The sequence below is a fragment of the Clupea harengus genome, chromosome 19 (genome assembly GCF_900700415.2).
Source record: "Clupea harengus chromosome 19, Ch_v2.0.2, whole genome shotgun sequence".
In the NCBI taxonomy this organism is placed as follows: Eukaryota; Metazoa; Chordata; class Actinopteri; order Clupeiformes; family Clupeidae; genus Clupea; species Clupea harengus.
In genome coordinates this window covers 18,827,826-18,855,255 of record NC_045170.1, presented here as the reverse complement: position 1 = coordinate 18,855,255, position 27,430 = coordinate 18,827,826, and the positions used below count along the sequence as shown (strand labels likewise).

Sequence of the window (27,430 nt, the reverse complement as noted above, 5' to 3'; positions counted from 1 at the left end):
TATAAAGGCATTTAGCTTAACATGTTAAATATATCCCTAATACAGTTATTGCAGTAGTTGCAAAAATGAAGGAAACTCTTATGAAATGGATTAAGGACAGCACCAACTAAACTGGCCATTTGTCTCATTTTAAGATCTGGTGACGTTCCCCACCTGCATACTGGAATGTTTGTGCAATCCAGTCAACTTTTCATGCGTGTTATTACTGTGTGTGCAAGCCCTACCTCTGCCTATTATCTAAAAGCATTATGACCACCTTTACGTAAGAGTTAATCAGTGGCAGGAACACCGTCCTGCGCTGTTGATAACATGTAACGTTAACTTTCTTCAGTTGCTTCATTTGTGCCTATGTCTGTGGGTCCTATTAACCCAGGACTGTTTTCCCCTTTACTATGCACATCCACTGATATAAGAAAAAAATGCTTGTGCGTATGGCAGTGTGCTCTACTGCTTCCTATTGGTGGATGTGTAGTACTGCAACCAAATGAGCACGCGGGAGCAGGGATGCTTGTTAAGTCAGCAGTGCTTTAAAATTCAAGGTGATTCCCCCCCCCCCCCCCAAGAGCAAACACAATTCGCATAATTCTTTTGATTTCTTTCCCACTGCTGGCACATCTGAAGGATGTAAGTGGTTGTTTATAACTGTACCTCACAAGAACAGTGTTTAGAGATGTAAAGTAGTGGCACGGTAAGGTCAGTCATAACAACTTATCTTTGGAGAGAGTAAAAAGAACACATCGTTTGAAATCTTGTTTACCTTGACAGCATGAATCAGAGCTACCGACGGCAACAGGGAGAGTCATTTCACTCACACGAAAGGAATCTAAGAAAAGGCACAGATTTTTTTTCTCTCCTGAAATAAACACCACTCTGTTTAAACTCAAAGGACACATCACACAACAAATGACAGCAATAACGCCATGCTTTTTCTCCATTTTCAGGACTGTTTTTTAATCTTTATATTAGTCAACTCGATTCAATTCCGACTTTATTTCACAAACGTTCTGCCTGCAGGAGCGGTGCACATGGAACTTAGATTGCTACAGTCTACAGCCATTCAGTGGAAGCACAGCTTGCCAAATCAAAGTCCAGTCAGGAGCAATCTTCCCAACTGAGCCCCTCGCTTTAATCAAAACATCACAGTAGAAGCAATAGCAGCATCAGCCAATGAGAAGCAAGATGATTTGGAGAACGCAAAGGGCTAGCAAGTCTCTCTCTCGCTCTCTCTCTCTCTTGCACTCCCTCAGACATACACACACGTACATACGCCACGTAGCCTACACACACATAACATTAGTATATAAGTATTGCATTCCGTTTTCCATTTCATTGTCCAACACTTAATCAAAGACATGTTTTGGGTCTTTAGAAATGAAGCCCACAATCAGTGCATTCATAGTCCCGATGGTTTTTTCCTCATTTCCTCCACATACGTATTTCATACATAATATTTCCATAGCCACTTACACACACACACACAAGTGCGTAGCCTATTCTACAGTAAAATCATTGTGTACGTGAACACGATAATTACATTTTTGGCATATGTAACTTTGAGTGTGTGTGTGTGTGTGACTATAAAACTACGCCTACACAACACCCCTATAGACACACATAACCTTTTCGTTCTGCAGATGTGCTCTGTGATGTAGCAGCTGCAGCCGAGGAGGATATGCTAAGAATAATACAAACCTGTTAAACGCACCATTTAAAAAAACACCGTCCATCCGGCACGTTGGGCCTGGATCGTGAAACAGGAATATGGGTTCAATTCAAAGATGAGTTCGTGTCTCTTTAACACCGTAACCTACGGAGGTGAGAAATATGGGAGAGACATTAAGTTGGAGTGTAGTGGTGATTTCGCCACTAAACTGAATTGGCAGGTAAATGTTTTCACTAAAATCCTTTGAGTGGCCTCACAGACAAAGCAATGACAGGAATTTAAGAGGAATTTCATTCCAAAGTAATAGGAGACATTTCAATGGCAACAACGCAATGTCTGCTGAGCCATATTTCTCAATATTGCTAATAACATTTTCACAAACCATTACTTTCTAACCATGAATGATCATCCAAAGTGTAAGATTCATTTTATGGCATCGCCATCCCTTTTCTGCATCCAGCCATACCAGAGCACATTTGCATGTTCCGAAGCAGTATTTGTATTCGTCTTCTCGGGCAGAAAAGGCGAAAACGGGAGAAGGATCAAACAGACACTCTCGAGGACAGGTGGAGTGGATTAGTACAGGCTAATGTCTTCGTAGCTGAAGCACGCATCTGATTTCGCTGCTCTCAAAAACACGATCTGCTGGCCGGTGAGCTCTGATAATGCTGGTTAAATACATTAGCGTGTCGAGTCCCCCTGGCCAGCATAATGAAGGACAGATGCCCCTCACTCAATCCTGTTATCTGATCTCCTACCAACCTGATACCAGAACCCACGGAGAGACTCCGAGGGGATGAGAAAAGCGGATCGTGTCTTAATGGTCTCGCGCATACGTCAATAAATAACCTCTACACCTCATTCTCTTTAAATGCTTCACCGGTCTTTATAAAGACTGCATACGCACTTTTCACAAAGAAAGTTATCCTTGAAGGATTACTAAGGCGTAATCTAAAATACATACATATAAGTCAAACTCTTCCTCCTCCATCAACATTGCCAAAGCCTTGTAAAGCCAAGAACCCCTTAGAAGGACTACTTCTGCACTAATTCACAAAAGAGTTGTCCAAGGACAATCTCAAACATAATGTAGATGACAACTACAGACAAGCCCCCCCTTTTCAATGATTAATACCTGAACATTCATAAGGACTACATAAGCCTTCAGAAGGACTATACGAGCATTACTCAATGCACACAATTAACACCTGAAACTCCGGTTTAAACAGCTCACAGGGCCCTGAAAGGCTCTGTAAAGCTCTGCACTGGCATTGTGTTTCTCAGGGGTGGGTGTGTGTGAGTGTGTGTGTGTGTGTGGGGGGCTATGCAGAGAGCCCACACCATGGCCTACTGCGCTCCACAGCCTCCCCCTGTCCTGCCAAACTCTATCAAAGACGCCGTCACTAAATACCCACTGTGTTTGTGAGCTCCCCGCTGACTTGGATACCCACTTCCACTGACATCTGCGTGCCAGATCTCTGGGCAGGCCCTTCGCCTAACCTCTTTGGTTGCCATGACAACGGGGGTTGGGAGGTGGGGAGAGTGTGTGTGTGTGTGTGTGTGTGTGTGTGTGCGTGTGCGTGTGTGAGAGGAGGGGGGAGGGGGGTGGAGAGGTGGGGTTGCATGGTGATGTGTTGAGTAGCAGTGAGGAGTTGGTGTGTTCTGTTTTCCGAAAGGCAGTATTACCAAACAGGAAAAAATTGACACTGATAGAACCGGACAGAGAGCAAGCGCAAGTCATGGCCTGGCCACAACCTGAACAATAAAGAAAGGGAAAGTGATTAATCGTAGGGAAATAAATGTTCTTGCATATATCTACAGACACATACTGCTGTTCTATTACACACTAGAGTCAATGACACTCTAAATATATAGGTGTCATTTTTTCAGCGAGACGGCTTCAAAGCGAATTAGTACTAGCGTCCAAGACAACTTAACAATAACGACAGAGTAAGAAAGTTAGTTACATATGCATATTTGTTAGAATAAAAACAAAATCCTATACAGGAACTATAAAAACAAAAGCACTGAGGCTAGGAGGTCTCTTTTATCATAATGAAGAATTAGGTAAATAAGTACAGCAAAGTTTGCAAAACAAATTCACTTATTCATCTTGATGACACGGGATTGGATGGTGACCCTCCTGACGGGGGTCTGATCCGCATTGCGATTGGCTACCAGCTCTTGGAGCTGCAGGGCTCCTCCCCCAATGAAGCAGAAGGCGGGGCAGACAGGGGCGGAGCAGTCCACTGCCCCCTCCCACAAAGGGCGGAGGGAATGAGCATCGTAGAAGGTGACACGCCCCTTCTCAAAGTCCAGACACACCCCGAGCCGAGGGGGGAGAGGGTAGGTGGCACCGGTGGGTGAGGTGGGGCCGTTGCTAACGGAGATGCCGGAGTCACGGCCGTTGCTAGGGCAACCGTGGTGAGCGCTGGTGTTGGGCGGCAGGTAGATTTTGCCCATGCCCATGGTGAGGAAGGTAAACGGAGGAGGGGAGTCCAGTGCGTCCTCTCCCCCGCTGTCGTGGCCACTGTCTGGGTCATAGCTGCAGGGAGCAAAGAGGGGGTGAATTAGACATGGAGACATGCACACAAACATGCACACTGAAACACATCAATACACACACACACAAACACACACATGTACACACACACACACACACACATTTACACTTACACAGACACACACACACACAACACACATATTCACATTCTCTTTCTCACACACACAAAAGCAGACACAGACTCACTCTCTCTCCTTCTCTCTTTCACTCTCACAAGCACACATACTCACAGTATTACGGAATGTCTTTAAATGCAATAAAAGCGCATTGCTTAAACTCTTCTGGCATCCTTGATTGTATGCACATGGGTCTCATTTATGATTTCAACAGGGTGTTGCCGCATTTTGTGATGTTGTAATACTGCAATATTTTTTCACTGAAAAATGCTTCATCTAAGATCATTTCATGCCTGTTCCTTCCCACCTTCATCCATTCCAATCTGTCCTTATCCACCAAATCCAAATGGCTTTGGATTGCACTCTGTCCAACTCTCCCTCCCTCTCTCTTTCCATCCCTCCCTCCCTCCCTCTCTCCTTCCATCCCTCTCTTCTTCACTCTTAGCATCCCTCACACTCTCACATTCCATCTCTATCTGTCTCTCTCTCTCCCCTCTGTCCATCTCTCTCTCTTTCCCCTCTGTCCACCCCCCTCTCTCTCTTCCCCTCCTCCTCACCGCGGACTAGCCATCTCCTGGGGTAGGTGGAACCATTCCTGCAGTTTCGACTCAAGGCCTACTCCGACCTGCAGAGAGAAAGAGAGAGACACGGTGGATGTGAAAGCGATTGAGAGAAAGAAAGAAAGAGTGTGAAAAAGAGAGCGAGAGAGTGCAAGAGATGGAAATAGACAGACCGACCAGGGTTTAAACAATCCAATCCAAATATTTTTCCTCTCCATTTTTGGTGTTGTATCAATGTAAACCGCATACCAGCATTACTGACTATTAGGTCCAACAGCAGGGGTTGTTTCACCTAACACTGTATAAGAGCCCATTCTGTCTCAAATGAGAACCATATGCCAGTATATGAAACATATCTCTATTTGGAGCCACAGTATGGGGCAGTACCATTCTGCTCTGTGCCAAGACTCTCACATTTCAGCGTATCTGCAAAAACTGTAAAATGTGCGATGTATGTATTAATATAAGCCATCCCACAACCCTCTAATGACTTCCCCATAACCTTCCCACAACTGTTCTACAATCCTCCAGCAACTAAAACCCACATGTACTCTCTGAAACAAGCTTACAGCCCCTTTCCCTCACGATGCTATCCTTACCTTCACCAGGTAGGACCCGGGCTCCACTGAGCATGCCCAGTAGTGGCGCCCCTGTGTGATGGCGACATCCCCCACCAGTAAGTCGGCGGTCAGGTGACAGGAAGTGAGGGCGCGGTCGGCCGCCTGCAGCAACGAGAGGCCCGGGATGCTCCGAGCGCCGCGCTGCTCCTTGCTTACCACCAGCCGGTCGGCATGGAGACCCCAGCGAGAGTCCAAGTAGAAGTTTAACACTGGGGGGGGTGGGGGTGGGGTTAGAGGGAGGTGCGGGGGAGTTAGGAGAGGAGGAGGAGACGGGGGGCACAGCACCAGAGGGCAGAACCGTTGGGTCAGTGTGTTAGTGCCAAAGAGAAAAAAAGAGGGAAGGGAGGATTAGAAGAAGGAGAAGAAAAAGAGGAGGAGGGGTACATGGTAGAAAAAAACCCTGGGGGGACAGCAGGGGGCAACAACAACAGGTCTTTTGGAAACAACTTGAGAGCGCAGGAAGGGGAGTTTTCCCACCGTTTAGTGGCGGCAGGTAAACCACAGGAGGAAGTGTCCCTTTGGAAAGAGGAAGCAGGGAGTAGGAGGAGAGCAGCGGGAGGGTGAGATGCTCAGAGCGGCGTGGGATCGCCTGAACGCATCTCTGTGTTGAGCCTCATCTCCCTACCAACACTAACCCTCATGTCACTTAACTGAAGTGGGTTATACAACAGTGACTGTTGAGCCAACTTGCATATGTTTGCATACACAATGCAGACAGTGTTGTATACCACACTACTGGCATAATGACTTTCCATACATTTTGATTTCACATACCATCTAGTATTCTTGACGGTTTTTTACAATATAGGTCACCCAGAGTTGACTTGTTGCTTGTACAAACCAACTGAAGAAATAGCCCTGAAGTCTCTCACAGGTGAGTGTGTTTAACATCATATTAAACATAGCATTTTGTAGCATAAAGTGAGAGACTGCACAACTCGAGACTTAGCCTCAAGACTCAAGGCTGGAGAACCATAGAGCGGACGTGAATCATCAAAATATTACTCTGCGTAGCAGAAATCTGAGCGCGAGCACTTAGCTGCGAGAGGAGGAGGAGGAGGAGGAGGAGGAGGAGAGAGGTGGAGACCCCAGAGGAGGAGAGATGCAGAGAGGAGCAGCACCCTCATCCTCTGGAGAAGAGATGGAGGAAGACGAGAGAGCAGGATGGCACAGAGAGGGATGGGAGAGAGAATGGGAGAAAGAAAGGAGAAAAGAAGAGGAGGGGTGGAACAGGGATGGATAAGGCTTTGAGCTGAGGATGAGTGAAGAGGAAATAAAAAAAAGAGAGAGAGAGAGAGGGATGGGCAGAAGGAAAGAGAGATGAGTTAGTGATCATGGGTGGCAACATGAGTAGCAGAATGTTAATTGATGAGCCTAAATCCACAAGTGAAAGGACCGCAGATGTGAATGTGTGTGTACACTTTAATTAGGATGTGTGTGTATGTTTCTGTTTGTATTACACTGTGCTGTATCTATGGTAACTATATGTGTAACTTGTGTGAGAAAGAGAGAGAGATTGTGTGGGTGTGTGTATATATGTATAGTATATGTGTGTGTGTGTGTGTTCTCACCTGGAGCTGGTGGTGTGTGTAGGTACACCTCCTCGCTATACTCCCCGTACCCGGCCTTGTTGCAGCCCCTCACCCTCAGCACGTACACGCTGTCCATCTCCAGCCTGTCAATCACCGCGCTGTTGCCGCTCACCTCCTCCAATCGCTGCCAGCCCCAGCGGGCAGCCGCCAATCCGCCACGGATGCCACCTCTGACCCCTCCCCCTGGTACCACCCCTCGGCGACGGTACTCCACAGAGAAGTGCCAGGCAGGGCAGGAGTCCTGTGGCAACCGCCAGCACAGGAAAAGCTGATCGTAGGCTAGGGTGCGTTGGGTGTCAATCACAGGTGCCAGAGGGGCTGATGGGAAATGTAGTTTTTGTTACAGAACATCGACTTGAACACACTGAAAAGAAACACAGCAACAGTCAGGCTAACTCATAAACTGATTTTGTTTGTTGAGAGTACGGCTAATAACGGATAACATAGGTAATCTCGTAGGAAGAGTTTATAGCTTGCTTTACAGCACACAGCCAACTGTTTCATCAGTGTAAGGGGTGATCTGTGGGAACAGAACCTAGAACCCAGTGAAACCCAAACAGCTGCTGAGTGTAGAATAGATGTGGCCCAGGAACTGGTGGATCTGTGTCTGATCAGCACCAGATCGGTTCCAGACCCATTACAAAGTCAGCTGTTGTCTGAGCTGGTACCAATTACCAATTAGCAAGAACAAACACAGAGCCGCTCTCTGTAGTGCTCTCAGCCTGAGTCGGCCTAGCGCCGCTTGATCTCGTTTCTTGTAACTGCGTCGCTGTGAGTCAGGGCCTAGCTGGGCCTGGAGGAAACAGCCCATCCTGTGTCCTGCTCTGGCCTGTCTGCTGGCTCACAGACAGACAGGCAGGCAGACAGGCATACACGGAGGGAGACAGACAGGCCAGGCTGGGCCAGGCAGGCGGACGGCTCACCCTGGATGAAGTCCAGCTCGGAAAGCAGCTTGAGCTCGCGCGCCACGTCCAGCTGGAAGTGACGGAAGGACGGATCTGCAGCCAGAGAGAAGCACTGCAGGGACTCGATAGACTTGGCCAGCCTGTGAGAGAGAGGGAGAGAGAGAGAGAGGGAGAGAGAGAGAGAGAGAGAATGTGTGAGAGAAGGAATAAGTGAGAGATGGGAGGGATAGAGAGGCAGAGATGAAGAAAGAGAGAGAGAGAAAGAGAGGGACAGATGATGGGAGGGAAGGATGACAGATGATGGAAGACAGACAGAGAAGCAGAGGGTCAGAGAGAGTGATACAGAGGGAACGAGAGAATGATGGTGAGATGGAGGGAGAATGTGGAAAGAGGCAGAGAGAGAGAAAGAGTGAGAGAGAGGGAGAGAAAGAGAGAGAGAGGAGACAGGCAGAGAACAAGACTGAGTCATACATGCCATCATCAGTCTCTCAGACTGGCACCCGCTTGTTTGTTTGAGTGGAGAAAGAGAGAAGAAATAGAGAGAGAGAGAGAGAGAGAGAGAGAGATAAGAGTCAGATGGAAAGAATGAGAAAAAGAGAGAGCGAGACAGAGGAAGGGAGAGAGAGACAGAGAGAGAGAGAGAGGGAGCGAGGAGAAGAAGGAGGGTGTAGAGGAAAAAGAGACGGTGGAAACAACCGGACGAGAGCGAGGGAAAGCAGAGATAAAGACGGGGAAAACAGATCGATTGACTTGAATGTCAGGGTTCGCCCGTGTGCGTGTTCGATAACAGCCTGGCAGCATCGAGCAGTACTCATCACATAACCAAAAATTATACACAACACCCAGAGTCTTCCATCGATTTCCTTCTTCTACCCGCTGGCCCCATGACAATTAGCAACGTGATCCTATTGTTCCTATCATGATGATAACGTTTCCCATGATATATTTCTCTGTCTTAATGGAAAGATTTAATGACTTGCAGGAGACAAGAGATCTGCAGTGAAGTCTGGCATTGTGACAGCAGATCTCTAATTGCCGTGGTACGAGTGCGCCCTCTAGAGGTCAAAGACTGGAAATGTTTTGGCTTCAGCGTTTGAGACGATGAATAGAGGATGTGTACCACAGAGGGATAGAGGGATGGAGAGATGGAGAAAGAAAGAAAAGTGAGAGGTTCGCAGAGTTCAACAGAGAGAAGGAAAATTACATCAGAGCCGAAAGGCAGAAAAGAGTTACAGAAAAAGCTAAATAAAAATGGACACATCAGCTTTAGGGGATGACAAGTGGAAAACGAGGGGAGAAAATAAAATCATGAGAGCACACTTGGGACGGGCCTGCTACCCCCAAGCTGACAGGGAGAAAGGAAGGAAGAGGAGAAGGAGGAGGAGGAGGAGGAGGAGAGAGAGGTCATATCCCACATGCAACCCCTGAGGAGGGGATATTTTAAGCGCCCAAAACAGCCAGGCAGACCCAACACACATGCAGACACACACACACCCACTCATTCAGTCTCTTTCTGCAGAAATAAATACACACACAAACACACACTCACACTACACTCTCTGCATAATTTGCTGGTACTGTTCCGAATCAAGCCTGAGGTACACGCGCACAAACAAGCACACACACACACACACACGCATGGACACACACACACACACACATATATATATATATATATATATACACACACACACACATATATATACACACACAAACAAACACAATTTGTATTCTTTGCTATTCTGTAATTATTAGTAGTGCCAGCCCGTGTCATTTGTATAGTCTGCTGTCAGCACGGTCTGATGTGACTCAGTATATGTTCTGTCCAATATGCTTTCCTCAGGGTATTAGTAATATGGGTACGTTACAATCAGTCACATTTAAAAATCTAAAATGTAATTTGAGGGACAGAGAAGGCAATGAGACAGAGTGTGACAGAACAAGGAAGAGTGAGTGTGACACAGAGAGCGTGTGTGTGTGTGACACAGACCTGTTGTGTGTGTGACACAGAGAGAGTGAGTGTGTGACACAGAGAGAGTGAGTGTGTGACACAGACCTGTTGTGTGTGTGACACAGAGAGAGTGAGTGTGTGTGACACAGACCTGTTGTGTGTGTGACACAGACCTGTTGTGTGTGTGACACAGAGAGAGTGAGTGTGACACAGAGAGAGTGAGTGTGTGACACAGAGAGAGTGAGTGTGACACAGAGAGAGTGAGTGTGTGACACAGAGAGAGTGAGTGTGTGTGACACAGACCTGTTGTGTGTGTGACACAGAGAGAGTGAGTGTGTGACACAGAGAGAGTGAGTGTGTGACACAGACCTGTTGTGTGTGTGACACAGAGAGAGTGAGTGTGTGACACAGAGAGCGTGAGTGTGTGACACAGAGAGAGTGAGTGTGTGACACAGACCTGTTGTGTGTGTGGCGGGCGGAGTGGACGAAACAGGACGGGTCCGTCTCTTTCAGCAGCTCCTGAGCGAACGCCAGCAGCCCCGCGTGCTCCTGCAGGCTCCGCCTCTCTGCCACCTGATTGGCCAGCGCCTCGCCCCGCCTCTGCCGCGAGGCCTCCAGCACCTGGGTGAGCCCTGACTGCCGCTCGGAGATGAGAGCGGTCAGCTCTCTCATGCACTGCACCAGCTGCTCCCGCGCAGACACACTGTTCACCTGGACACACACCAACACACAGACACACACACACACGTATATTCACACCCACACACGCGTATATTCACACACACACTCACACGTATATTCACACACTCACACACGTATATTCACACACACACACACACAGACACACACACACACACACACTTTCTTTAGCTAAATTACGGAAAATGTGAAAAATTCTATACAATTTTGTGGAGCTTATAGAATCTTGAGGGGGCCTAAATATACAATCACAGTGATAAATGTAGGCATTTACACACAGTAGGCATTTACCTCAACATTACTGCATTATTGCTCATTCAACACACCAGCATAGACCAGACAAGATGAAGCCATGTAAATATATTTGACAAATGTTATACAAAATCAGCAGTCCTGACATGATTTCTTTTATTGATTCACAGCACTGAAGGTTGCGTCTGGGTGTGCGTACTGGGAAAATCACTGGACCAGACGTGAGAGGTGAGGACAAGATAGCAGAGAGGATTAAAGATCAGAACGAGTGAGTCACCTCTGTCTGGGTGATGACGTTCTCCAGCTGGGTGATCTGTGACAGCACCGTGTCCTGATTGGACAGCACGTAGTTCAGCTCCTTGGTGATCTTGTCCTGTGACGACATCACACATTGAGATATTCAGCAAGCTCTCCTGCATGGAAGCGACATGCTCAGTCATCCCTACATCGCCAGGCCTCTGGGCAGTGGCAGCAATAACACATAACTGTCATGGTGACAGTAACAGGAGTCACTACTGAGTCAGTCATATGTGTTTGTTATTTTATATTTCTATTTGTATATTGCGTCATATTTCAGCAAGAAGCCTGGGGGGTAGAATCTGCATTGCTCATTACAACTATTGAAGCAGTTCATGAAAGCATTTATTAACTACAACGGGCGACAGTGGTACAGTGGTAGAGAAGTCGTTTAGTAATCAGAAGGTTGCTAGTTCGATTCCCTGTCGAAGCGTCCTTGAGCAAGACACTGAACCCCTAATTGCTCCTGATGTGCAGTGTGCCATCAGTGTAAATGTAAAATGTGTATACATTGTAAGTCGCACATATGTAAGTCGCTTTGGATAAAAGCATCTGCTAAATGTAAATGTAAATGTACAACGACCTTGTGTAGCTCTGTACTTAAAGGATTAAAAAGATGGCATTTACAGAGGAGATAATTACACGGTAAGAAGCGACTGAACAGCAACACAATGGAAACAACTGTCCGCCCAAATGTTTTCTATCCAAATGTGCGATCGTGGAAACGTGACCAAAAGGCAATAAACAGTTAAGACCTTGTTTTTGAAAAGCCAGCAAGCATAACACATTATACACGACACCCAGAGAGTTCCATTGATTTCAATCTTCCACCTGCTGGCCCCGTGACAATTAGCTAAACAAGATCCCATTGTTCCTGTCATGGTCATAACATTGCTGTGTGTTAGTACAGGTCAGGACTAGGGTTCAATTTAGGATCAGACAGTACGAGTAGAGCTCCTATCTTCAGTGTCTGGTAGGCCTGAGAGATGGGGATGATCTTGTGTATAATCTTCAGTGTCTGGTAGAGATGGGGATGATCTTGTGTATAATGTTAGAACTAGGGTTACGTTTAGGATGAAATCTCCTACCTTCAGTGTCTGGTAGGCCTGAGTGATGGGGATGATCTTGTGTGTAATGTTAGGACTAGGGTTATGATTAAATCTCCTACCTTGAGTGTCTGGTAGGCCTGAGTGATGGGGATGATCTTGTGTGTAATGTTAGGACTAGGGTTATGATTAAATCTCCTACCTTGAGTGTCTGGTAGGCCTGAGTGATGGGGATGATCTTGTGTGTAATGTTAGGACTAGGGTTATGATTAAATCTCCTACCTTGAGTGTCTGGTAGGCCTGAGTGATGGGGATGATCTTGTGCCCGGTGTGGGCGCGGCGCAGCTTACAGAGAGAGCAGAGCAGCCGCTGGCAGGATTTACAGTAGAACTGCAGCCGCTCCTGGTCATGCTCGATACATGACAACACCTACAGAGAGGTGGGGTGTGTAAAGACACACACACACACACACACACACACACACACACACACACACACACACACACACACACACACACACACACACACACACACACACACACACACACACACAAACACACACACACACACACACACACATAGACATAGACATATGCATGCAGAGATACACAAAGACACACACACACACACACAAACACACACAGGCAAACATACTCATACACACATACATACACATAAACACAGTGAGAAAGAGAGAAGGGATTCATCAGAGAGGAAGAAGTAATTAAGTGTGGTATCTACTCCACTTGCATGTAATCCCACCATGGCTTTCTCAAATAACTGAAAGTTTAGCCTGAGGGACTTTAGCCGAACATGAATACACTTGCAGACGTGCAGCACTAAACAAAGCACTGAAAGAGGCTCTTAAGCATTAAATGAACGACACAGGGGAGACATTCACAGATCTACACAAGAAAAGCAATTTTCTACTGTCAAGGGTAGAAACCCCTGGAGATAAACATAAACCTTATTTTTTATTAAATGACAATTTTCTTGCTGAATAAATACTAGGTTTTATATAACAGACTGCTGCCTTTAACTCCAATGAGCCACGGTGGTTTTGTTATTAAACTGAAACCCTGACCAAGGGGAAATGAGACATGAATACACTTGCAGAGGTACAACAGTAGACAGATCATGAAAACAAACCACTAAGCCACTTATATTTCTGTACACAGGGGAAACATTCTCACAAATCCTTACAAGAAAAGCCATTCAATCATGAATAGAGAGAAAAACCCAGGAGATTAATACAAATCCTTATTAAATCTGCAGACTAAATATAATTTCAATTATTTCTGCTTGCCACTCAAACTGAAATGAGGTGTGAAAGAATGCTGAGTACAGGGCCTACAGATAGCTCTGATACTGAGGGTGGAGCTGAAGGTAGGGTTCTGTGCCTTGGATCTGAAGTTCAGGATGGGGGCTAAGGTGGAGGTCTGCACCTTGAGGATATGGTGGGGATCTGTACCATTGGACCAATGCAGGGGTCTGTACCTTGGGTCTGGTTATGGTGGAGGTCTGAAGTTAAGGGTGGGGGCTAAGGTGGGGATCTGAAGTTAGGGGGGGGGGGGGTTATGGTGGGGGTCTGAAGTTAAGGGTGGGGGTTATGGTGGGGATCTGTACCTTTGGAATGAATTTGAGGGTGAAGGTGGAGGTGGGAATCTGTACCTTGGGTCTAAAGTTGAGGGTGGGCAGCACGTGCTCGTGCTGGGCGCGGGGGGTCCCCCAGGGGTGGTAGAGCTTGAAGCACTCGTTACAGAAGTTGGCCCTGCAGTCGGCACATCCCTTGGTGGCCTCCAGGGGCTGAGGAGGCTTACAGAACTGACACGTGACAGCAGCGCTGCCCAGACTCACAGTGTGCCTATACCTGAGGAGAGAGGCAGAGGAGGAGAGCCAGACACAGACAGAGATAATGTCAGAGAAATGGAGGAAAAGCAGCTTAATACTAGCCTATCGTTGAACAACCATCACTGGTACATCACAGTGTGACTTTCCACAAGATCATTCTATTCACAGTCACTCAACTGAGCTCAGTCATATCAACTCACATCGCGGTAAGAAATAAAGTGCTTAAAAACTCACCTTTCTACTTGTCATGTCTAATTAGATCATTTGCTTGAGGTTTACTCTATAGAATAGATAGTCATAGTTTGGCATTGTTGTTGTTATTATTATTATTATTATTAAAATTATTAATTGGTACCTAATATTGTTTCTTGAATTATTTTTCATTAGGCTGCCGTTTTCTAATTTCTTTTTTAATGTTTTGTAAGTCACTTTGGGCAAAAGCATCTACTAAATACTACAATCATAACCATAGCCATAAACCTAATTTATTTACATTGCAATGCAACTCTAAGCAGAGCAAGTACAAGGATGTGTGCAGCCATGTAGACTTTATCAATGCTTGTTTTCCCTTCCGATTAGGTTAACGCTTGATGGTGGGCTTGCTCTACGTTTGAGGGAGTGCCGATTAAGGCTCTATTAACGCAGCAGTTATAGAGAGATTGACAGGTCAACAACAAATCACACTGTTTAACTTTGCAGGCAAGCTGTCTACTTTGTGGGTAGTTAGCTAATTTTGTCTTAGCTTGCTTATATTTTAACCCAACACACCAAAAGTTGTTACTATTACCCCATTATGATGATAATCTTCTCCAGTTTTTAAATCTGTTGTGAGGGGAACCAAACTGTCTGGGGAATATTTGCATAATACGATTTGAGTGGCAGACACCTGGGCTGGAATATTTACATAATGTGATTGGATTGGCTGACAACTGCGCTTCCGCTTGAAAAGTTGAACTTTCTCAACTTTCTAGTTCAAGCTGGTGCAAGCAAAGCGGAGTTACTGAACCACAATTCAGTTTGGCAACGTATGATGTGTCCCCATTCAAAAGGGAACTAGAAGTCTCCAGCTCTCCATCGAAACCTCCAACGTGTACGTGCGAGTCCCCCAATAATGCTCTGAAAACAGTGATAACTTAACATGGTATGTTCACATTGCTACATATACAATAGGTGTGTGAGTGTGAGTATGTTTGTTGCGCTGTGTGTGTGTGGATGGGTGTGGAAGCGAGTGTGTGTTGCGTCACCTCTCCACGATGCATGTGTGTGTGAGTGTGGATGTGTGTGACTGAGTGTGTTGTGTCACCTCTCCACAATGCCTGTGTGTGTGTGGATGTGTGTGAGCGAGTGTGTTGCGTCACCTCTCCACGATGCCTGTGTGTGTGTGTGTGTGGATGTATGTGAGTGAGTGTGCTGCGGCACCTCTCCACGATGCCTGTGTGTGTGTGTGTGTGTGTGTGGATGTGTGTGAGCGAGTGTGTTGCGTCACCTCTCCACGATGCGCTCCAGTGTGAGGTTTCTCATGCAGTCGGCCAGCCCTCTCTCCCCCAGCTCCACGTCCCTGCCGCAGGGCACGCAGGGAAACAGCATAACCTGAGGAGGACCATCTTTACGCCGGCGCCCAGGGTAGGTGCCAAAGCCTGTTCACACACACACACACAGGCACACACATAAACATAAGCACACACACACACAAACACACACACAGGTGCAGACACACATATGCATGGACGCACACATACACATGCGCACACACAAAAATGCACACACACATAAAAATGCACACACACACGCGCGCACACAAACATACACACACACACACACACACACACACACACACACACACACACACACACTCACGTGGCACACACAAAGATGCACACACCATAAGCTGGGTCAGATAAACATCACACACATCACAAGAGATACAGTGCCCTCCGCAATTATTGGCACCCTTAGTGAATATGAGCAAAACAGGCTATAAAAAAATATGTCTTTGCTGTTTATCCTCTTGGTCTTTCACTCAGAATATTCACAAAAATCTTTTCATTGAAGTAAAATTATTGAAAGAAAAAAAAACTGTTGACATTAAATAAATATTTTTCCCCAAAACATGTGTGCCACAATTATTGGCACCCCTAGACAAATCTTATAATTAAAATCTAACTGAAGTATATTTACAGTCATTTTTTACATTTTTAAGTTCACCTGTTTGATAAGGAAGTCTTAAGAGGTCAACCATGACTTCCTGTTCCACTGGCGTACAAATATGAGGTGACACAGGCCAAATTCCATTAGTCATTCATCACTATGGGAAAGACCCAAGAACACAGTGACGATGTGCGACAGAAAGTTGTGGAGCTGCACAAATCAAGAAATGGACACAAGAAAATCTCTAAAGAGTTGAAAATACCCATTTCCACTATCATGGAAATAATTAAGAAGTTTAAAGCGACAGGAGATGTTAAGAATCAGCCTGGAAGCGGACGTATGTGTACATTGACCCCACGCACCGTGAGGAGGATGGTTCGACTGGAAAAAGAATCTCCAAGGATCACAGCTGGAGAATTGTAGAGGTGAGTTGAGTCTTGGGGTCAGAAAGTCTCCAAAACTACCATCAGACGCCACCTACATCACCACAAGTTGTTTTGGAGGGTTGCCAGAAAAAAGCCTCTGCTGTCAATCAACTACAAACTAAAGCGCCTACAGTTTGCCAAATGTAAGTCAGACTTTCAATGGGGCCGAGTTATATGGTCAGATGAGACCAAAATAAAGCTTTTTGGCAACAAACATCAAAGGTGGTTTTGGCGTAGACAGAAACATAGCCATACAGAAAAGACCCCCATACCCAATGTGAAGTATGGTGGCGGATCTTTGATGTTGTGGGGCTGTTTTTCTTCCAAAGGCCCTGGACATCTTGTTAGGGTACATGGTATCATGGACTCCATCAAATACCAGCAGATATTAAATGAAAACCTAACAGCCCCCTCCAGTAAGCTTAAAATGGGCTGTGGTTGGACCTTCCAGCAGGTCAATGATCCGAAGCACACCTCAAAACCAACACAAAAATGGTTCACCGACCGCAGAATAAAGGTTTTGCCATGGCCATCACAGTCCCCCGACCTAAACCCCATAGAAAATCTGTGGGATGAGCTGAAGCCGAGTCTACAAACGTTGACCTCAGAATCTGAAGGATCTGGAGAGATACTGCATGTAGGAATGGTCTCAGATCCTGTGCCATGTGTTCACCAACCTCATCACGCATTATAGGAGAAGACTCCGAGCTGTTATCCTGGCAAAGGGAGGCTGCACAAAACAATAAATTAAGGGGTGCCAATAATTGTGGCACACATGTTTTGGGGAAAAATATTTATTTAATGTCAACAGTTTTTTTTTCTTTCAATAGTTTTACTTCAATGAAAAGGTAAGATTTTTGTGAATATTTTGAGTGAAAGACCAAGAGGATAAACAGCAAAGACATATTTTTTTATAGCCTGTTTTGCTCATATTCACTAGGGGTGCCAATAATTGCGGAGGGCACTGTATAGGTAATAGGCGTTTTCCCATTGATACGAAGATGGCTAGACAGGACACCTTATCTTTCTTAAACCTTATCTATCCAATATCATGATGAGAATCAACACATGCATTTATCTGTTGACACACACACACTAATTCACCCACCCACATACCAGCGGCGTAACTATAGGAGTTGCAGCAGGTGCGGCTGCACCTGGGCCCGTGGGGTGTCTGGGCCCGTAGCCGGACTCAAAGATATACACAGGCCCCCCAAGTACTGCATCAAATTTTTGCCTCTCAGTTATGCTTGTGTTCAAGACAAACTGCTATTACACTGATAGCAGTGTATAATGCTATATATGCTCTTGAAAAGGCAAACTTATCTCGGTCATGGTTTTTATAAGTTTTGGGGGAAAATAGTAGCAATTTATAACAAAATCATATGCTTATCCTACATACACTATAGAAACTATCAAAAAACTATTCAACGAAATGAATAAGTTCTTATTTTCTTTAGTATTTTTGTGATTAGTCTTTAGTCTTTAGTATTATTTGATGATTACTGGGTAATATGTATGTTGTTGTCCAATGTCAAGTCCCTATTTGATCATGTGACGATACAATACGCTATAGTTAAGCCAATTCGAAGGTCACGACAACCTAGTTCATTGAGCACAGCACAACTTTACTCATAACAATGCCTTTTAAGCGTAAGAGTGGAAGTAGAAAAAGGCAAGAGAGAAAAGAACAGGAGGAGAAGGTGGCAAAGCTGCCTAAATTAGATTATTTTGGCTTTTTAACTAGCCCGTCAACTAGTTGGGTCGCCAGCCCACGGAGTCCGCTACGGACGACCCCCCTGCTAGCAGCAGTGCAGCAGTTCAGCTGGGATCAGCATCGCTGCCCTCAGTGTTGGGTCAGCGACCATGCAACAGGTAACCTACATTGTGTACCCACCCGTCGCTTCTGAAATATGTAAGGTTGATTAATTAAACACTATTTATATCGATAACAAACATCTTTGTTTAGCGTTTTTTTTTAGACGCGGGTGCAGAGGTAGGAAACGCTACGATAGTAACTAGCGTTCACTAGGGGGGCCCATCATAATATCTTGCACCTGGGCCCGTCGTGACTACGTTACGCCACTGCCACTGTTAGGTGAAAATTCACCCTAGTTACCTCAGGACTCCGGAGCTGCATATAGGTATATTTATTAGACAAACAACAGATGCAATTGGGCTCCCAGCACAAGGCTGAAAGTGAAGCCCTGATAAACACATTGCGCAAGGTTTATATAAATTAGACAGAAGTTTAGAAGTTTAGTTTTCAGCAGGGATAACCACGTGGTGGATCTCTAACGTCCGAGGCAAGGATGGAAGTTTTGCAAGGTCGGAAGAAGCACAGTTCGCCCCCTCTTATCTCCTCTGGTCTAAACATGCTCTTGTACATATGCAGACTAAGTGGCACCTAATATTCTAAGTTACACACATGCAGAAACACAGAAAAGCCATGTTCCTGCTTACATAAGCACATGATTCATACAAGGTAATTATTAATACAAGGCACTTGCTTAATACATTCCTAAGTCATGAACAGTGTTTGGAAATTATCTCCATCAGCCACATACACTCATTTACTAACACACTAACTCACCCACACACACACACACAAATGCACTCACACCCTCACTTGTTCACTCTTTATGGCACCTAGATCGGCAATCTTATACGTTTATTGCAAACCACATTGTGCAACATGGATCTAATAACCTAGGGTACATCAAGTCTAATGTATGCATACTGTAAGATGATAACACCTGCTGAATCATGGGTTCGGTGCCGGTCTCGCATTGATCAGTGTGTCAGTCTTTGCTGTGTTCTATTTGATTGGTTAGTAGACGTAGGTCATAGCAGCAGACACATTGTGAGATGGTCACAAGACTGTGACAACGGCCATCTTTGAACGTCACACTGTGACGTAGGACCACTGCTTTGAAGCCACAATCAAAGACATCGCCACATTTATTTTAGGTTGCTCATCTTTGTGTCTGGAACAACCCAAAATTGTACAGTGTATACTGGGCATTAGACACACGCATACACACACAAACACACACACATTCTCATGCTCACACTTTCACACACACACACCTGTCCTCAGCTGGCGGTCCACGCGGTCCGCTTTGGGCAGGGGTCGGCGTGCCTGGCGTGGAGAGCGAGTGTTGGGCGTGGAGGCGGGCGAGTTGGGCTCGGGGGGCAGGTCGGGCGGGGGGTACCCGCTCTGCACCAGCACCTCGGAGGCACACAGCAGGCACACACTGTGCAGACAGGGCAGCACCACTGGCTGCTTGACCATGCCCTTACACACCGGGCACTGCAGCTCCTGCTCCATGTTCTTCAGGTTAGACTTCAGGCACAGAAAGAGAAAGAGAGAGAGAGGGAGAGAGAGAGAGAGAGAGAAAGAGAGAGACAGAGAGAGAGAGAGAGAGAGTGAGGGAGGAAAGAGGGCCTCATGTTAACTACACTTCAATCACTTGACTTTGTTCTCCTCATTCACTAAGAACTCGTAGACTTTTGGAAACCAAATACAAGCTCTTCACGTGTAGCTGGGATGCGGAACAGATCATCGTGTTAACAGATTACACACTTCATTTCAGTCATCTCATTAAGAGCTAAGACGATTATGTTTTTCCATCATTTCAATTGGATCTACTACATTCTGTGACTAATTACAAAGCTCACTGCTATCATTCTGATGCTGTTTTAAACTATGATAGTGAAAACTGAACACTATGATGAGAAGATGAGTATATTCCCAGGGGCTCAGTAAAGCACATCACATCCAACAATCGAGCAGCGTGTTTACAAAGAGTCTTCATCTTCAAACAGTCACCCTTAAGGAATGTTTCAAAGACATTCCTGTCCCTGTTCAAAGCCACTCGCACACAGACACACATTCTGGGGTCGTTCTGGGGTGTGTATGATCACATGGCATCATAATGCATTAATTTTACAAACACTTAAGAGATGAGAAAAGATGGAGCAAAGGGGAAAGAGGTGCCAGAAGTGAAATATTAAAGAAAGACTGTTCTTGGAGAAGGAAGGTAGTGTGGAGTCAGAGAAGAGTGGGGCTACGAGGGAAGGAAACAGATTCCTCCATCTGTCAGGTGAGAGCTGCAAGACAAAAAAGCCTCTCTCTCTCACACACACACACCCACACACACACACACACACACACACACACACACATATACACACACACACTCACATACATAAAGTGTATCTATGCCATTGGCTGTCACAGCCACATTACTTAAAAATGCATATGCCCAGTCGTTAATGATTTAAGGCCCGTGTGAAGCCCAGAGCATGTGCCTGAGGTCTTCAGCTGAGAAGAAGACTGCAGGAGGGCTACACCATAGACATATATAGACATATATAGACATATACAGAATGTATATGGGCTACCCCATCTCACAGATCTCTCAGATGCTTCATTCTCTCCAGGCTCCAGCTAGTGCTGTGCTGAGCCTCCTGGTATGCACCAGTCAAAACAACACATCCAGCAACATTATAACCCTCCCGAAGGTGAACAGGAATGGAGTAACTGTTGTGGCATCTCTGCAAAGATGTAGGACACTGAACTAATGACTAAAGCAATTTTTACAAAACAAACCCTTGTTTGCAATGCTTAGGTCAGGGATCTACAGTAATTCACAGGGGGCACATATACTCCAAAGTACATGCCCTCACAGCGGGAGATGTAGAGAGAGCAGAGTCTGTACTCAAGTGAAGGTAAAGATACATCATGAAGAAATAACTCATGCTTTTACTTTCAACATTCCCTGGAGTCTAAGTATCACCTACCAAATGTGCATGTACAAAACATAAAGCACAGCAGGGCGTTGGCTTTTGATTTCTCAATTCACGCTTAGGTAGAAATACTTCAACATATAGAATATGTTATAGAGTAATAATGTGATTATCAATAGTGTTATTAATTAATATTATTAAGAGTGTTTTTATTTAACTCTAACAGAGTAAGAGTACACACTTTCTCTTAGCAAAATAATCATGTAAATGATATAGACTCATAGGAAATAAGTACATGTGTTATATACCTTTCAACAGGAGTATTTGCCCTTGGGTAAGATTTGCCATTCATCATTGGCCCATGCACAGCACCCAGGCTTTACTTACACAGGCTAATATGCTAAAATGAAGCCCCAACAATTAGGACACAGCTGCAGAAATAATGCAACACCCCAGGGAAAAAATGCCATCTGAGTCTATTCAAATAGGTCATGGAGCTGCCTGTTGGTCATAGGTTGCAGTGTTGAAAGGGGCAGGGGGAAGAGCAGTGACCCATCTTTGGCCCACCAGCATGAGAGCCACATGGGGATGGTGCCTTCAGTAGATGACAGGGGGCGCTATACCTCTCACTGAGAGCCAATATTGACAGGTCTAATCCGTAGTGTACCACTGCAGCAGCAAATGTCCTTGACACAAATGTGCAACAAGCAACTGGAAAAAAGCTGATCAACGTCGAGCTGCTGGACTGTGTGCCAGCAGCAGAGGCATGTTACAGGAAGATATTTATTATACATGTCGTGAGTGTGGGAGCCCCTGATGACTGCTTCTTAGTTCAAAAGATAATTGCTGCATGAAACTTTACTGAATTCCACATATTCTTTAGCTCCATTTGTTATTTTCCAATCCATTGCAATCTTGAGTTTACAAACAATTTCTACTCAACTTTCACCAAAGGTGAAAAATTAACGATTGGTATGAAGTATGTATGAAGGCGATTGTAAGGTGCGATCCCCATTGGAATGCATGGTACACACAGCACATACAACCCCCCTGTCCCAGTGCCTTCCTCACACACATAAATCAGATTAATGTTAAAACCACTCAGACCTTCCCTCACTGATTGAATTAATGCAATCTCCTATATTTCCATTTCCCCACATTACACACCACACGTTGTCTCACTCTTTGGCTTAATCTGCAGATCAAAGGTTTTGTTTTAAAGCCCAAACAAACATAACAGTTCAGACAGCAGTCTCGCTAACCAGGGAAACCTTTAGGTTCAACAGTTATGCCACAACACAAAACACGTCTATGAAAACCCGAAAGGCTTATCGGACGTTAAATCCATAACCATTTTAGCCTGATGATCTGTACTGGACATTCGACATTGTCCCATCCAGCGCCTGTCTTTCTCCAATGTCAAGTTAGCCAATAACGTCATCCGGAATCCTTTTATCCTCGTGATAACCACAACAGTCTTTTTCGATAGCACATGGTGGCACATACGTGCGCGTCCATTATTCCTAGCCCGTTAACGCGGTTTTCGGCATGTTCGTTGAGGTCAGTGCACAAATATGACCCGGTAACGACACTGTACAGTGGGCCGGTCTTACCTTCACCTGGTACACGGGCGCCATGACAGCGATGCTGCTGTCCTCCCCTCGAAAAGGCACGCTGCTCCCAGCGGAGTGTATTCTTCGCGAAGCGCAAGAGATGTGCTGCACACGACAACGATTTGACCAGGCCAATATAGGAGGGTGGCCAATTTTGCATTGCAGCGTGCTCAGTTTTGGTTTAATAGCAATGGCGCGCACGGCTTTTGTTCTTTTCGTAGGGTAATCTGGGTTAGTAGGATATTGCTGCACCGCAGACTCGCTGGAGAGCAGTGCTCCCCTATCTGCAGCGCAAGGCCTCCGCGTGCCTGCATCCCGTTGCCGTGGTAACGAGCATCGCCGTACATCAGCACCCATAAACTCACATCCGCTCCAGCAGTCTTTCTGTGGGAGCGGCTTTTAATCAGCGATATATTTAATTTCCTGTAACATCCTATTACCCTTGTCACCCCGAAATACATTTCACTGTACATATTTCATTATTCGAAATAATAATTCAGATCTGTGTTGCAATTACATTCAACAAGGCCTGCTGCTCGGTAAAACTAACAGCTAGCCCAATGCGTCAGCTAAGCAGTTCTTCGGCAGTGCATTCACTCAAACGATATAGCAACCGGCAATACCTTGAATCTAGGCCAAACAAATTAAGTTGTTAGGCCTATTTAAAATTAAAAAAGCTGCTGTGTTCAGTAGAAGAGAATGCCCGGCAGAACAGGTGTTCAGGCATTAGCAGATGTCACGGCTTCTTTCTATTTACAAAAATACACTTGCAAGAATCGTATAGCCAGACTGGACTGTCCTATTTTTTAGAGTAACCTACGAGACATCAGAATAAGATGACACTAACAAGAGTATCATCCAAATCGTTGTGTTTCTTGTGGTTTGCTAATGGCTAATAATGCAAGATGTTAGATTAAGCTATAAAAAAACATCCATGCTATTGTAGAAGACCTGAATAAAGATTATTACGTGGATTGTTAATGATTCAGCAATATCGGGTTACTAAAACAAGCAATTGTACCAATCAAATGGGTATAAATCTAGGGTTAAATAAAACAGTGGCCTCATCTTTGATCATCTTTAGGCTACTCACACTTATGCGAACCAAGGCGTCCATTATGTAGATTGATGTTGAATTCTGGCACCGTTCTTCAGGATTCTCTCCACCATTTAACTTATTCAGAACCCCGTCGTCCCACTGAAATGCTAGTTTAAACCTAACGGTACACGCCTGCACATCCAAACGGAAGAGATTCACCGACAGCCTGACTTCCAGCCTGGAGATGCGAATGAGAGTTGGAGGAGAGCAGCCTATCACCGTTACCTGTTCTGCCTCAAGCCACGCGCGATTTGATTCTTCACGTAGCCTATTGGTGATGAAACAATACAGGCGACGAATGACATGCTTCACTAATCTAAACTTTTTCTGGTATATCAAATCTAAATCTCTTCGGAGAAGTAACTCAATGTAATGCAAGCATTAAACGTAATCCTAGAATTATTTCCCACTTAATGTCCTATCTTGTTACTGACCAGCAAATATAAATGAAACATCAGCCCTTAGTTTCAGCTGCATTTGCTCTTTCCTTGGGTTAGGGGTAGACATAGCAACCCAAGTGACACAACCTCTTTGACACCACAGTCACCTACAGGGTAGTTCCCTCTACAGCACCCTCCTATCTGAAAACCCCTCATCTAGATCTACAGTTCATCTCAGACACCACACTCCGTAAATTAGCGGCGCAACTTCTCATGCAAGTGCGCACGATAGGGAATGTAAACCTATAGTGCTGATCGTAGGGTTAAAGACAGGCCAAACTAACATTATCTTTAAAATAATAGAGATGATTGGTCATTTTATACTAACTAATTTGCTATCTAACCACTCTCTAACCACTTTTAGAATGTTTTGCCACCGTGGGCACATTTACATGACAGCAACACACACACAAACACAAAATGACCCACACATTGGTTCCCTATAAGCAAGCGAGCAAGCGCACACACACTTTCACAGCCTATGCTGATTAATGTCGACCAAAAGTCGCTTAACGATTTATAGGCTGTTCACTCCCCCTGCTACATCTTATCAGTTTGGCAGTATTGGTTTATTATCGTTTGACTAGGAACTTCATGATAAGCCTGTTAGAAAACTACGAGTTACTGCCGACATATAGTATACAGCCCAACGTCTTTCCACGAAGTTTCTGTACGCCTAACAACTGTTAACACCATCTGCAGTGATGTGCAAAGTTCTTCGGCTTCTAATTTCTGATCCACTCAACTATTCATGGGGATGGTCGTTGGGCAATGATGCACAGAGATAACGCAAGCGCACAGTGACACACACACAGCCTACGCTTTCTCTCTCTCACACACACACACACACACACTCCTGTACACTCATCAACGCAACAGGCACTGGGGCGGCGCCTGCTATAAATCGGTGGGTGAGCCTCTCTCAACTTCAGCCCACCATTTCAACACCTCTTCTACACTGCTGCTTTCTGTCTCCTGACCGGTAAGACCTGAATAAATACTACTTAACTGCAACTGACAGGCAGGCTGTTATTTAATAAGTAGGCTATGCTATTGTTCTGTCGGTAAAGTGTAATGTTGCCGCACATACCTCGGCTCAATGAACTAAAAACAAAGGCTCTGTGCGAAATTGATACTTTAATTATCATTTGGAATGTGAATTAAGAAGGTGGAAGATCCTTAACACGTGAACTTGGCCCACACGGCATAGTTATACAGCGAAGTCGAACTCATATGTGTTAAGATCACACTTGTAACCGTCAGTGTGGTTTGACACAATTTGCATCGTCTAGGCTGTTACAACTGTCCAACTGTCCTTTCTCGTCACAGTGTAGTTTATCGATCCGCCCTAATTATTTTCATGAATGTAAACAACATTTTCAAAGTTTCCTGAACAACTTCTCTTTTCTGCCTGTTACCTTCGTTTCCGCATTCTGCTTCTGCCAACCTTCCTGGCTTGACTTGCCCTGACTCATTCTCTCCATAGTCTCAACAGCCTTGCCTCTGTCTGTGCTGTAGTTGTGAAAACCCAACATATCCTAGCATGTGGCTCAGCAAAGTTCTACTGCAGTGTTGGCCATAGGGTGTGGCCCATGAGAATGACCGGGTCCCGTGTGCACACATTATTACAATGATGCAATGTCTCTGGCACTCGAGGGTATGCCTAAAGGCCATGTCATATCTCTCTCTCTCTCCATATCTCTATTTTTTTCAAATCAGAACTGATTGCTAACATGACTATTACAGTCTTTTATAACAAAAGTGAAGAAACTCTCTCAAACTCCTCTCCCGGGTTGCCACTGACAAACTCTTTAATATGAGTTCCCCTTAATCCCATTTATGTGTCTCTCAAATATTGATTTGTGGATTTGAAGGTATGGTTGAGCTGTGAGGTAATTTTGTGAGGAAGTGTATCTTGTGAGCATCATTCATTCAGTAATCGCATGGTAGATTTTAGCTCTGAATCAGTTGCTTCATGGCACCACATTGGACTTTCTTTATACTAGCACAAACTCTAAAACTCAGTCTCATCCAGTACTTTCTTTCAACTAAAGACCTCTTTTCTTCCATTAGTGTCAAACCCTACTCTGCAGCCATGCCGTCTGACCTGGAGAAAGCCATGGAGTCCATGATCATGGTGTTCCACAAATATGCTTCCAAAGAGGGAGTCAGCAACACGCTGAGCCGCAAGGAACTCAAAGACCTCATGGAAAACGAGCTGGCCGGCTTCCTCAAGGTATGCTCTCTTTTCTTTTTATCTGTCCTGCTATTCTTATCACTCACATTCTGTATCCAGTATCATCCCATACATTCCTAAACGTAATATAGTTCACCTAGTTTAATCTTCACATTTTATCTTCACTGTGCTTTTAATGAGTAGTGGGTTAATCTTTTACAGGAAAGTGGAAATATATGAAAAGTGTCACAAAGTTATTGTAAATGTCACATAAAGGCAATGGGGACGATGTTGATTTTGATGATGGTGATGATTATGATAATGATAATGTTAATGATAAGATTGCACAAGATGAAAATGTAATTTTATTCTCTTTATCTCAGTCTCAGAAAGACCCCGCAACAGTGGACAAGATCATGAAGGATCTCGACGCTAATGGCGATGGCCAAGTGAGTTTTGAGGAGTTTGTGTCTCTGGTGGTTGGCCTGTCCATCGCCTGTGAACAGTGCTATCAGATGCACCTCAAGAAAACAGGAGCCAAGAAGTGAAGGAAACAGAAATGAGAAGAGAACAAAGTAGGATATAAGCTGAGAGGATATAGGAGCTGTAGTTTTTGTAATTATGCTGTGTAATAAAATATGTGTTTACAGACTTTTGAAAAA

The 27,430-nt window shown here is 45.0% G+C and overlaps 2 protein-coding genes across 2 annotated transcripts; one reads left to right on the top strand and one right to left on the bottom strand.

Moving 5' to 3' along the window:
- Window positions 1–921: 921 nt before the first annotated feature.
- Window positions 922–25,337, bottom strand: trim46b (tripartite motif containing 46b). The gene is made up of 12 exons (XM_031585881.2): window positions 24,147–25,337; window positions 19,779–20,034; window positions 15,602–15,752; window positions 13,936–14,134; window positions 12,547–12,693; window positions 11,199–11,294; window positions 10,428–10,681; window positions 8,038–8,159; window positions 7,094–7,432; window positions 5,502–5,731; window positions 4,900–4,967; window positions 922–4,208 (listed from the first exon to the last, which is right to left on the bottom strand). The coding sequence occupies exons 1-12, from the start codon at window positions 24,168–24,170 to the stop codon at window positions 3,764–3,766; spliced, it is 2,331 nt and encodes a 776-aa protein (XP_031441741.1). The 5' UTR covers window positions 24,171–25,337; the 3' UTR covers window positions 922–3,763.
- Window positions 25,338–25,456: 119 nt separating this feature from the next.
- Window positions 25,457–27,430, top strand: s100a10a (S100 calcium binding protein A10a). The gene is made up of 3 exons (XM_012828910.3): window positions 25,457–25,574; window positions 26,666–26,828; window positions 27,152–27,430. The coding sequence occupies exons 2-3, from the start codon at window positions 26,688–26,690 to the stop codon at window positions 27,314–27,316; spliced, it is 306 nt and encodes a 101-aa protein (XP_012684364.1). The 5' UTR covers window positions 25,457–25,574; window positions 26,666–26,687; the 3' UTR covers window positions 27,317–27,430.